The sequence below is a fragment of the Eulemur rufifrons genome, chromosome 9, assembly GCF_041146395.1.
Source record: "Eulemur rufifrons isolate Redbay chromosome 9, OSU_ERuf_1, whole genome shotgun sequence".
NCBI classification, from domain to species: Eukaryota; Metazoa; Chordata; class Mammalia; order Primates; family Lemuridae; genus Eulemur; species Eulemur rufifrons.
Window position 1 is genome coordinate 24,485,277 of NC_090991.1, and position 12,881 is coordinate 24,498,157.

Here is a 12,881-nt window from a genome sequence, read left to right on the forward strand (position 1 = left end):
ATCTTTATTTACTGAAACTGTCCAGATTCATCTGGTTGGTGAATTTCACACTTAGGGGAAAAACCCCAATTTCACACAGTTACCACCATCTCCCCAATCGGACTGTAACCACCTTAAGGAGAAAGATTTAGTAGGCAGTCTTATCTCCCATCTCTATAATACTCTGTATAGAACAAGCTCATGAAATAAACTATAAGAACAAATTTGAGTGCAAACTCAGTAAGCTAGAATCTTGAGGAACGATAAAGTACCAGCACCTAGTGGAATAGATACCTTAAATTTTTACTTGTGAGGAAATGACAAAAATGGAAAAATGAAGAACAAATTCTGAAGATACCTGCTTAAATTTCCAGAAAAAAAAAAAGGTGTTTCTTAACATCTGATCTTTTTACCAAGTACTATGGCATATTCATTACATGAAACTCTTAGCTTACTGTATGTCTTTGTGATTTTCACATCAACGGCAAGAATATTACAACAGGAACATGCTATTTATTATTCATTTTTATTAATTTAATAAATATCACGAACATTTGTGTAAGGCACCGTGCTTGCTTTTGTGGACCACAGTCCCCCCAGGAATACAAAGTCAGCAAGAATTTTTCTCTGACTTCAAAAAATTTAGAGCCTTGGCCGGGCTTGGAGGCTCATGCCTATAATCCTAGCACTCTGGGAAGCCGGGGAGGGAGGATCACTTGAACTTAGGAGTTTGATACAAGCCTGAGCAAGAGTGAGACCCCCATCTCTACTAAAAATAGAAAAAATTAGCCAGGTGTCGTGGTGAGCGCTTCTAGTCCTAGTTACTTGGGAGGCTGAGGCAAGAGGATTCCAGAGCCCAGGAGTTTGAGGTTGCTCTGAGCTATGATGACACCAATGCACTCTACCAAGGGAGACAGAGCAAGACGCTGTGTCAAAAAATTAGAACCTATCAGAATAGAAAAACAATTAATGTTCACAGATTATACGATGAAGGCAGGCAGAGTGCTTTAGGAACACAAAACACCCATTCCAAGGAAGAACTTCAGTTGAGTATTGCAGAGGAATGGGAGTAAAACTTCTAAGAATATGGCAGACAACATTCACACAGATGTAAACCTTCCAGCCCTTTTCAAACACAGAGAAATGCTGGATATGAAATCACAAAATAACATTTGGATAAATAGCCAAGTCTGAAGCCAAGAGTTTAAATTCCACATTGTCCAAAATTAAGAAAATACAAACTCAAAAACAGCTGGGAAGAAAGAAAAACAGAGTAATTTATACCTCTGAATGGTTTGAAGTTAGAGTAGCAAAGACCAGAAAGGAGTCCAGGCAGCATATCCCATAAACAAAGAGACCTGGAGATTACCTACCACACTTACAGCCAGGAGTAAAAAAGTCTAACATCTCCCACAACCTTAGCAAAAAAGTCTCCCATGAAAAACTGAAACCTCCAGCCCAGGACACATCTGGGCATGGAGTCCTAAATCATACTACCTAGATGATTTACAGTCCCCAAACTCAGAACCTGGCATTAAAAACTGGTCTGAAACCAGTGAAGTCTCCAAAGAAACAAATGCCTTGTGGGTTGATGACAATGCTTTATATATTGATCAGCAAAATCTAGACTGCAGAGAACTCTTTAGAGCCTATAGGACAAAGGAATCTGTCTCTTTAACAAATAAACTGCAAAGAAATAAAAACAGAAGGAAATGTAAGAAAACAGAGAAGGAAAGGTAACAGACAGAACGAGAGACTTAAGAGATGTTATCAACCAACATCTACAAAGGTATAGACAGAGAGAAAGAAGTATAACGTCCCAATTTCATTCATGGTTTTTAGTTATTAAGTTCTCTCTTTGGTCATTTGTACTTTCCTAGAAACATAATTTTAGTAAGTTTTCCAGACTGATTAGCATAGCATTATACAAGCTATTCTACAACCAAAAAAGCTATTCTGTGACATAAAAAGAGATTTTTCTCCTTTCCATTTAATCTATGGTTGTTTTCCCTTTCTCATTTCTAATTTTGAGAATTTGAGCTTTCTCCTATGTGTCTTGATTTGGCTAAGCTAGCAAATTAACTAATTAGCTGAGTTATCTATTTTTCTTTTTAAACAACCACTTGGACTTAGTTCTCATTCATTTCAACAATTCTTTTTTTAGAATATCAGTATTTAGGCTAGTCTCCTCTTAGTATTATGCAACTTTGTGTCCCAGATAGCTTATTCTTAAAAATTGTTTTACTTCTTCTTTTATATATGTATATGTTTTTCTGTTTATCAAAGTAACACATGGTCATAAAAATCCAAGCATTAAAAAAATATAGAGGACATACATATAAAGTAAAAAGTGACTGCAATCCTAGCCCTTGAGTAAACACCATTAAAATTTTGTTGTGTTCCTCCAGATTCCTTTTTCAATGCATACACAGAAATATCCACATATATTCTCCCACTCAAAAAAAAAATCACATAAGATTATGGTATTCATATCACTTTGTAACGAGTTTTTATTCTCTTTACATGCTCTATGCTTGATTAGCATACAGTTGTTTTTGATTTTTGTCACCATAAACAATGCTGTATTGAACATCCTTGATTAGAATTTTCTGTACACTCAACAAGTATTTCTGGAAGAAAAAAATGTTTAAATGGTATTGTAGGTTAAAGGGTATAAGTGATTTGAATTTTTAAACCTTGACAATCTGATTGGTGAAGGCTGATTTTTAAAAAACCTTATTGAAGCATAACATACGTATAGAAGAATGCACAACTCATATTCTAAGCATAAAGCTTGATAAATTTGCACAAGGTGAACAGGCACATGGCATCCAGATGATAAAAACAGAGTATTATCAGGCCGGGCGCGGTGGCTCACGCCTGTAATCCTAGCACTCTGGGAGGCCGAGGTGGGCGGATCGTTTGAGCTCAGGAGTTCGAGACCAGCCTGAGCAAGAGCGAGACCCCATCTCTACTAAAAATAGAAAGAAATTATATGGACAGCTAAAAATATATATAGAAAAAAATTAGCCGGGCATGGTGGTGCATGCCTGTAGTCCCAGCTACTCGGGAGGCTGAGACAGGAGGATTGCTTGAGCCCAGGAGTTTGAGGTTGCTGTGAGCTAGGCTGACGCCACGGCACTCACTCTAGCCTGGGCAACAGAGTGAGATTCTGTCTCAAAAAAAAAAAAAAAACAAAAACAGAGTATTATCAAAATCTCAGAAGCCTCCCTGATATCCCTACATTGTCCCTATCATACAGGGGTAACCTCTCCTATACCTTAATTTTGCCATTTTTGAACTTTATGCCAACTACTAGACTGCTATACTATATTGCTTTCAATGATGTCTTATCTTCATGAAGCTGTGTTTTCAGCAGTTGCTGTGAGAAAAAGTAATGTTCAAGAATCAACATGAAACAGGAAATGAGGGTGGGGGTGTTCAATCTGATTGCAAGGATTGAGATGCTGCACAGTGCCCAACAAACTCAAACATCCCATTAGTAAGTAACTGTGGTTGTTTTAAGAATGAAACACTTTTTTTTCTTTCAACTTTTGTGCATTTTTAACAGTTTTTGAAAGTTTTTAATAGGTGTTAGAATATAAATATTAAGGTGTGTTTTTTTTTTTTTTGTTTGTTTGTTTTTTGAGACAGAGTCTCACTTTGTTGCCCAGGCTAGATTGAGTGCCGTGGCGTCAGCCTAGCTCACAGCAACCTCAAACTCCTGAGCTCAAGCAATCCTCCTGCCTCAGCCTCCCAAGTAGCTGCAACTACAGGCATGCACCACCATGCCCGGCTTTTTTCTATATATTTGTAGTTGTCCGGTTAATTTCTTTCTATTTTTTAGTAGAGACGGGGTCTTGCTCTTGCTCAGGCTGGTCTCGAACTCCTGAGCTCAAACGATCCGCCCACCTCGGCTTCCCAGAGTGCTAGGATTACAGGCGTGAGCCACCGCACCCGGCCTATTAAGGTGTTTTGACCTAACTACTTAATATAAACACAACTGTCAGGTATTTCTTTTCTTTCTTTTTTTTTTAGAGACAGGGTATATCACTCTGTCACCCAGGCTGGAGTGAAATGGCACAATCACAGCTCACTGCAACCTCAAACTCCTGCACTCAGGCAATCCTCTGCCCTCCCTCTCCGCAGTAGCTAGGACTACAGGCACACGCCACCATGCCCAATTAATTTTACTTTCTTTCTTTTTTTTTTTTTTTTTTGAGACAGGGTCTCCCTATGTTAACTCCATGCCTCAAGTGATCATCCATTCCATTTGACCTCCCAAATCCCTGGCATTACAAGCATGAGCCACTGGGACCAGCCTCTTTTGGCCTGCTGAGGGTGGTGCCATGAATCAAGTGATATGAAGACAGAAAGTTTAGGAGCCTCTGGAATATATTCCTGGGACTGGTTTCTTTCATTCAATATCATTTGTGAGATTCATCTATATTGTTTCAAGCAGTTGTCATTCATTCATTTTCATTGTATAATATGATTGTATGACTATCCTACAATTAGTATATATATCTTGAAGTGGAATTACTGGGTTATAGGGTATGTATATATGTTCAGTTTTAGTAGATGATACTACTTTTTTAAAATGGTGCATCAATTTACACTCCCACTAACAGTGAGAGTTTTGATTGCTTCAAATTCCTGCTAACATTTTTCCTTTTTCATTTAGTCATTCTGATGGGTGTACAGAACAGCATTTCCCTCAAGACAAAATGAGGTTGAACTGCTTTCCACATATTTGATAGGTCTATTGAATATTCTCTTTTTGGGTGCTTATTCAAGTTCTTTACCATTAAAAATTTTTAAAACTTGGTTATTTTTCTTTGCTATTAATTTGTAGTTCTTTAGACGCACGATGACTCCTTTGTTAGATATATGTACTGCAAATACCTTCTCCCACTCTGTCGCTTGGCTTCTTACTAGGTTTTTTTGTTTGTTTGTTTTTGTTTTAAGAGACAGGGTCTCCCTCTGTCACCCAGGCTGGAGTGTAGTGGTATGATCATAGCTCACTGCAGGCTTGAACTCCTGGGCTCAAGCGATCCTCCTGCCTCAGCCCCCCAAGTACCTGGGACTACAGGTGTGAGCCACAATGCCCAGCTAATTTTTTTTTTTTTTTTTTTTTGAGAGACAGAGTCTTGCTATGTTGTCCAGGCTGGTCTCAAACTCCTGGCCTCCTCCTGCCTCAGCCTCCCAGAATGCTGGGATTACAGGTGTGAGCCACTGTCCCTAACCTTCTTTTTACTCTCTTAATTATATCTTTTGATGAATAGATGTTCATGATCTCAATATGGCCCACTATAATTAGAAACATAGAAAATTTATCAAACTTCCTTTATATTTAGCTGATTCTGCATCCTAATTTAGCAATCTTTGATGATATAATTTTTTTTCCAAAAATCTTTTATGTTTTACATTTAGATCAGCAAACTTTCTGGAAATGATTTTTGTGTATGGTTTGAGTTAAGGTCAAGATATTTTTTCCCTCATATAGATACCTAATTGACTAACACCATTTACTTGATTTTCCTTTCCCCATGGTACTGCTGTGTCTCTTTTATCATAAAGCAGGTGACAGTACATGTGTCAGTCTGTACTGGACTGTTTTGCTCCACTGGTCTATCTGTCTACCCATGTGCCAATATCATATTATCTTACTTGTTACAGCTAGGTATTTGGTAATCAAAGTTGTCCAGATTTCCCTTCTTCATGACTGCCTTGGCTAGATATTGCGTTTGAATTTGCATTTCAGTTGCGCATCCTTTGATGTTCACTGGCCATTCATATTTCCTCTTCTATAAGCTAGCTGTTCAGCTCCTCTGGACATGAGTTGGCTGCCTTTTTCATACTGAATAGTATTAGATCTTTCTATATCAGGAAACTTGCCCTTTATCTGTCAAATGTTGTCATTTTACAGTCTTCTTAAAAGTGTGCTTACAATTTTTTTCTCTACTTTTTAATGCACTTGAAAGTATCAATTTCTTTTTATCCTCTCTGGGTTTTGGTTTCATACTTAGAAAAGCCTTCTTCATGCCAAGATGGCACTAGTGTTGGCAAGATGACAAGACAAGAGGTAAAGATAGAGGACCTTGCCTTTTATATTACTTATTTTTTTTAAAGTCAGTCAAATTTAGCAGTGGGGGGTTGTATACCAACTTTAGTGACACTAATGTTAATAAGTTCTGATAACCCACTACCATTGGGCCAGCCTATATTACTTATCTTTATGTTTGACATTATTATAACTTGTAAGTTGCCTTATAATAATTTCTTTAAAGAAGAAATTTTAGTCATTTCCCACTGCAAGATATTGACCCAGTAGTTTATTCTGATACTTTCATGATTTCAACAGCCAACTTTAAATCTTAAATTCACTTGGAATTCATTTTGGTATAGAGTGTGAAGCAGAGGTCTTTCCCCTCAAATAACCAGTTGCCAAAGGTGTTTTTAAATATTTCCCTATTGATCTGAAGTAAAACAATGTCTCATAACTTTATCATATAGTAAGTTCTTATATATGCTTTAGTTTCTTTCTAGACCGTTTACTATGTTCTATAAATCAATTCCTCACTCTTGTTCTTGCCCCAATGCTACACTGTTTTAAATATATTAAAACTTTCTAATACACTTGACTATCTTAAAACGCACATCTCTCCTGAGTATTGAGCTTTGGAATTTCCTTGGTTTATTTATTCTCAGGTAATTAATTCCTCCTGGTAAACTTCATATTTAATCAGTTTCCTATACCAAATAAAATTCTGAGATTCTGATTCAAACTGTGGTAAATTCACAGCTTAAACTGAGATGAACTGACATGTTTGTAACACATTACCTTCCCATCCACATACATGGTATAGCTGACTATGTTTTTATGTCCCTCCCTCTCCTCAAGTTTGAGTTCTCATCTTATTGAACCTAAGAGATCTTTATATGAAAAGAATATTAACTCTTTGGCTGCTAAGTATGTTGCAAATATCTTATTCCAATTTGTTACCAACAAATTTTAAAAAAGATTCTCAGAATATTGGTTGAGGCTGTATATAGCTATACGGCAGATATACACACAGAAATAGAAAAAATTAACTCTATTCCTAAAACGGGACTTATACGGTTTTCAGCATGAGTCTTACAGTAATAATAATCATTAAAAAAACCCAAATCATTAGTTTAAGACTGTGAAAACAATAAATAGACCACATCATTAAAACACTTCACTTAGCCAAAACTTAACTCTATAACACACTTTGTATTCGGAAGATGACACAAAATAGAACATTCAATAGTTCAAAAGAAAAGATCATAAACTTTATTCCTTAAAGAACTCAGCCTCTCACTCTATTTGCTTTCACTTACTTTGTATACAGTTCTACAATTCTTTTTTTTTTTTTTTCCTCCATTTTTCTTTTTAAGGAACACGGTCTATATTGCTCCAGGCTGGAGCACAGTGGCTATTTTTCATAGAAGTGATCCTAGCATAGTACAGACTCAAACTTCTGGGCTCAAGCAATCTTGCATCAGCCTCCTGAGTAGCTAGGACTGTAGACACACACCACCATGCTCACCTAACAATTCTTTCACTTAACCTTATCTACTTCTATACCAAAATGGTTGAGTTCCCTTGGAGAAAAACCATTCAGAATCGAAGCCATTACAGTCATGTGCCACATAACATGTCAGTCAACAACAGACCACGTATAAAAAAGGTAGTCCCATAAGATAGATTATAATAGAGGTGAAAAATTTCTACCACCTAGTGATGTCATAGTTTTATTTTTAAAAAATAAATTTAGTGTAGCCTAAGTGTAGAGCATTTATAAAGTCTACAGTAGTGTACAGTGATGTCCTAAGCCTTCATATTCACTCACCACCAACTCACCCAAGAGCAACTTCCAGTCTCACAAGCACCATTCATGATAAGTAACCTATACAGGTGTACCATTTTTAATCTTTTAGATTGTATTTTTACTGTACCTTTGCTATGCTTAGATACACAAATACCTACCATTGTTTTACAACTGCCTACAGTATTCAGTACAGTAACAGGCTGTACAGGTTTGTAGCCTAGGAACAATAGGTTATACCATGTGATACATGACTGTATTTTGTAGGGTACTGATTTTTACTGAACTGTCAATTCTTCTACATATTTTTAGTCAGCTGCCCTTCTCACATACTTCAGTAGCCATTTCCAACTTCTGTTTAGCCTTTCTACTTAAAAGCTACCACTCTTACCCCCTGCCCTCAGCACATGATCTCTCCTTCTAATTCATGACAATCGTTCCTTGCAAACTTACCTATATTGATACCTTATATCTTTAACTCTTTTCTTCTGATCTTAGAAGTAGTATTCTTTCCCCAACTTCAATTTAAGACTAATACCTTAATTTAGGCACGGTGAAGATGGAAAGAGCAGAAAGGGCAAAGACTCATTAATTAATGTTCCTGCTCAGGGGCTCTGCTCCATAACTTGTTTCCTGCCTTACCTGTATATTCAATCTCACTCTCTTTTGGTTTCCACCAATAAGCCAACAAATATATTCTAATGCCTTCCATTCGTAAGAAAAAAAAAAAATCACTTCATATCTTACCCTTCCTGCTTATCAACCGCTCCCACCCTTCCCTTACTTAGGGAGCAGTCAACATTCCTACTTCTTCACCTCCCATTCAGTCCCTAACCCCTTCTCTTTTTTTTTTTGTTTTTTTTTTTTTTTTTTTTGAGACAGAGTCTCACTCTGTTGCCCAGGCTAGAGTGAGTGCCGTGGCGTCAGCCTAGCTCACAGCAACCTCAAACTCCTGAGCTCAAGTGATCCTCCTGTCTCAGCCTCCCAAGTAGCTGGGACTACAGGCATGCACCACCATGCCCGGCTAATTTTTTCTATATATATTTAGCTGTCCATATAATTTCTTTCTATTTTTAGTAGAGATGGGGGTCTCGCTCTTGCTCAGGCTGGTCTCGAACTCCTGAGCTCAAACGATCCGCCCACCTCGGCCTCCCAGAGTGCTAGGATTACAGGCGTGAGCCACCACGCCCGGCCCTAACCCCTTCTCTAATGCTTTATGATTGTGCCTTCATCTGAAGCTACTGACAAAAATCAATACAATGACACTGGACTACATCAATCAAGAAGAATGGGGAAGGCCGGCAGGTGGCTAACGCCTGTAATCCTAGCACTGTGGGAGGCCAAAGCGGAAGATCGCTTGAGCTCAGGAGTTCAAGACCAGCCTGAGCAAGTGCAAGACCCCCGTCTCCACTAAAAATAGAAAAATTAGCCAAGCATGGTGATGTATGCCTGTAGTCCCAGCTACTCAGGAGGCTGAGGCAGGAGGATCACTTGAGCCCAGAAGTCTGAGGTTGCTGAGAGCTAGGCTGACACCACGGTACTCTAGCCTGGGCAACAGAGTGAGACTGTCTAAAAAAAAAAAAAAAAAAACCACAAAACCCAAAAAAACAAGAATGGGGAAACTGATGATTCCACAAATAGTACAATTTTGTCTACAACTATGTCTTTTGATGGAAATTGGGACTGCAGGAGGGATGCGATTGTGAGTTTCTCCTTGGCTCTAAAGTGGAGAAAATTGGAAATTGTAAACAGTAACCTCCTAAATTTTCACAAGTTAGGCAGGAAATGAGTATCTTATATTTATGTGTGTATTTAAATTGCTTTAAAGTTTCTTACATTTATGCGCTGATACAGTGCTTAAAAGGAAGAAAAATTGCTTCTTATGTCTCCATTAAAGACTAGAGTCCTGGGAATGATTTTCATTCTATCTACTAATAGATAGGAACTAATAAAAAATTACTTCTATAATATCTTTCGTTAAAATAATCTATCTTAAGATACAAATCTTTCTAAGCAAAAAAGGAACTCAGGAACTAAATACTAGGTTTGAGATCTTCATTAAATTACTTAACTTTCTCACCTATAAAACAGAGTTATACTGTACTCTACTTCAAAGTTTAATTGTGAAGATTAAACAAGATAACATATGCAAAAGCACTTTACACAGTTCCAAGCATATATTAAATATCTTCCTTCACGTTAGCACAGTGCCACACTCCCAATAAGCATACAATTACTAAGGAGTAAAAGTATACAAAAAAACCCAATATTAAAACTTTGTGAATTTTGTGAAACAGAAAACGTGACAAAAGTGCCATCTGTTCATACTCACTAATAATATTCAAATGAAAAGTTTGAACTGGAAGTGAAAGTTACTAGAACATATCCAAGTATTCTGAAGGAATTCAACTAGTAAATATACTTTGATAAATTCCCAGTGATTTCCTCTAAATGTACAAGATTACACATGATTTAATAAAATGGACAGAGATAGCATATACAAAGCAGCAGTTTCCCAGGCTGAGAAAGACAAATTTCACTTGTCCTTCCTTGGGAGCAATGCATCCTAAATGTACAAAATTTCCTTAAATATACACAAAAGTAAATCAATGGATCAAAGTGTTTAGGAATGAAGGGAGGTTTTTCTCTAAGTCCAAAAGTAATAATAACATCCAAGACCTAAATGAATCTTCTCCAAATATTTAGGGGGAAAAACATTTTAATTGTTAGATTGGTGCTAAGCTGCTGGATTTAGTAGAATGCAGCCTGTCAGCTGCTAATTTTGAAAAATATTCTAGGGGTGGAGAAAGCAGGCAATCTCCCCAACAAAACAACTGCCATAAAACACCACACATACATAAGAACATACACATCTGTTAAATATCAGCTTACACTGTTCCACCAACTTACACATTAAAAGGAAGTATTTAAAATCTAAAAAAATAAATCCCACTCTACTTCTGGTCACATTTTGCACCGGTGGCTACTGCAGACTAGGAGTTATCCACGTCTATTCAAGGCAAGAAGGACTGAATAATAAATCCAGTGTTCACATTCAAATGTGGGGGAAGAGGAAAAGGGAGGCTCCAAGTCCATAAAGTTCTCCTCCCTTTCAAAACACTGCAAAAATAGTCCACGTCTAAAGACACTTACCCTTGAAACTCCTTGGACAGTGACTTGGGAGACTTTTTGTTCCGATTTATGAGGGGGAGGGATTTAGGAATGCTGCAAGATTGCAACTTTCAAATACATGGACATAATTTAAATTCTAAAAGTATTTTTTCTTTCAGGAAACATTTCTCCCCTTTTCAAACAGTTGATCAACATTCCCATATTAATAAAACCCCCAATTCAACCTCAACTATAAACAAAAATAAATAAATAAAAGCTTTAAAGAATATGCAAATAAAGCACACAGACTATTTCCAATAATCCTTAACTCCCTCCAGTTTGGGAAGAGAAAAAAGAAACGAAGGAAAACGAAGCAGAAAAAAAACACTTGGACAAGGAAGGCGGCGAGACGAGAAAGTAGGAAGGGGGCGGGGGGAGGAGCAGAGGAAAAAAGTCCAGCTGATGCTGACAATTAATGAGGAGGACAGAGTGGAAAATATCCTGAACATATAGGCTAGAAGGGAAAGACTGGGTGGGACAGGGGCGCAATAGAGGAAGTCCACGCAAAAGGCCTACCCAAGGGGGCCACTGTGTAGAAGGGACACCAAATGGGGCAAGACACATCAAGAACTATCAAGCTTAAGAGACAGAGGCTGTGGAAGTAGAGTGTTTCTATATCGGCAACGCGGACACCGCATCCGACGTCTCGGGAAGCGATAATGCTACGGAAGGGTGAGGGGTTAACCGTGGGGGTTCGCAGACGTGGAAGGGGGTGCGGCCGCAGGGGCTGCGGGAGCAGAGCAGAGGGAGCAGACAGCAGGCCCGCGGTCCATACCTTGTAGTAAACATCGAACTGGATGTTCTCGGGCAAGGAGCGGATGTCTCGGCGGGAGCGGATGTAGTTGTCCACGACAGCGGAGATGGCGGTATTATAGAGAGTCTCTGGGATCCACTCTAGTTCCACGGCCGCCATCTTCCTTCCCTCCTCCTCCGCCTCCTCCGCCTCCTCCTCCCGAAGGCCCCCGCCTCCCTCCGTAGCGAACTCCTCTGCGGCCCCGGAGGATTCAGAGGGTCGGCGGCAGCCACGCGGGCACACGGCAGAAGGGCACGGCCGCCCAGTCTCGTCCGGGGTGAGCCAGGGAACAGCGGCAGTGGACGCCGCCCGGGGAAAGGGTGGGACAGGGAACACCCTACTGCCAGGCCAAAGCCTCACATTCCGGGTTTGCGAGGAATCTGGGTTCCGTCCCAGCGCCGATCTCTGCAGGGGCGGGACTGCGTGTGCGGCGTCATGACGTCGACGCACGCCGACGCGGTGGAGGGAAGGAGTGCAGCAGGCGGAAAACTTGGGGAGCACTGCATTCCCTCCCATGGAGAACATACTTCCTAAGGGGCCATGGAGCTGGGTGAAGGGATGTAGACTTTTTACGCAGTGACAAATCATGACAGGATTTTTATCCCCAGTTCCGAGTCTCTCGGGCGCATCGTTTCCTTCAGCAAGTCCTGCATCAGGAGTTCTTAGACGCGGACCCTAGGCTCAGGTGAAAGTTTGAATCCTCTCCCCACAAACGTGCACAATTATCCGTACATTGAAAATTAAGCTTTCGGAGAATTCACGTCACTCCAGAAATCTTTAGATTCCGATCCCTAATCCAAGTTAAAAACCTGCGGTCCAGGACCTAGGGGACACGATGAAGGGAGATAAACCATTTGCACCGTTTATCATGTTTCTTTATCCAAATAAAATTTACGAAAAAAGAAAAAATTCTTACTCTATAACTCGGTAGGAAGTTTAGCCTGGTGATGGAATTACAAATAGTAGTAAGAGAAAAAAGGCTAAATGGTGGCTGTGATAGGACTTAATGGTACAATAGAAATGAAGATTTCAGTTTTCTCCCAGAGTTACAGTCTTGGCTTCAAGGGATTGGTGAATATTTGGGA

At 39.2% G+C, this 12,881-nt stretch overlaps 1 protein-coding gene across 1 annotated transcript in view; it reads right to left on the reverse strand.

Moving 5' to 3' along the window:
• The window catches only part of APPBP2 (amyloid beta precursor protein binding protein 2), a 57,562-nt gene extending 45,381 nt beyond the window's left edge, over positions 1 to 12,181 (reverse strand). The window contains exon 1 of the mRNA XM_069482325.1: positions 11,779 to 12,181. Coding sequence (XP_069338426.1) covers positions 11,779 to 11,916 — 138 coding nt within the window. The 5' untranslated portion in view covers positions 11,917 to 12,181. The remainder of the gene's footprint in view (positions 1 to 11,778) is intronic.
• Positions 12,182 to 12,881: the final 700 nt, after the last annotated feature.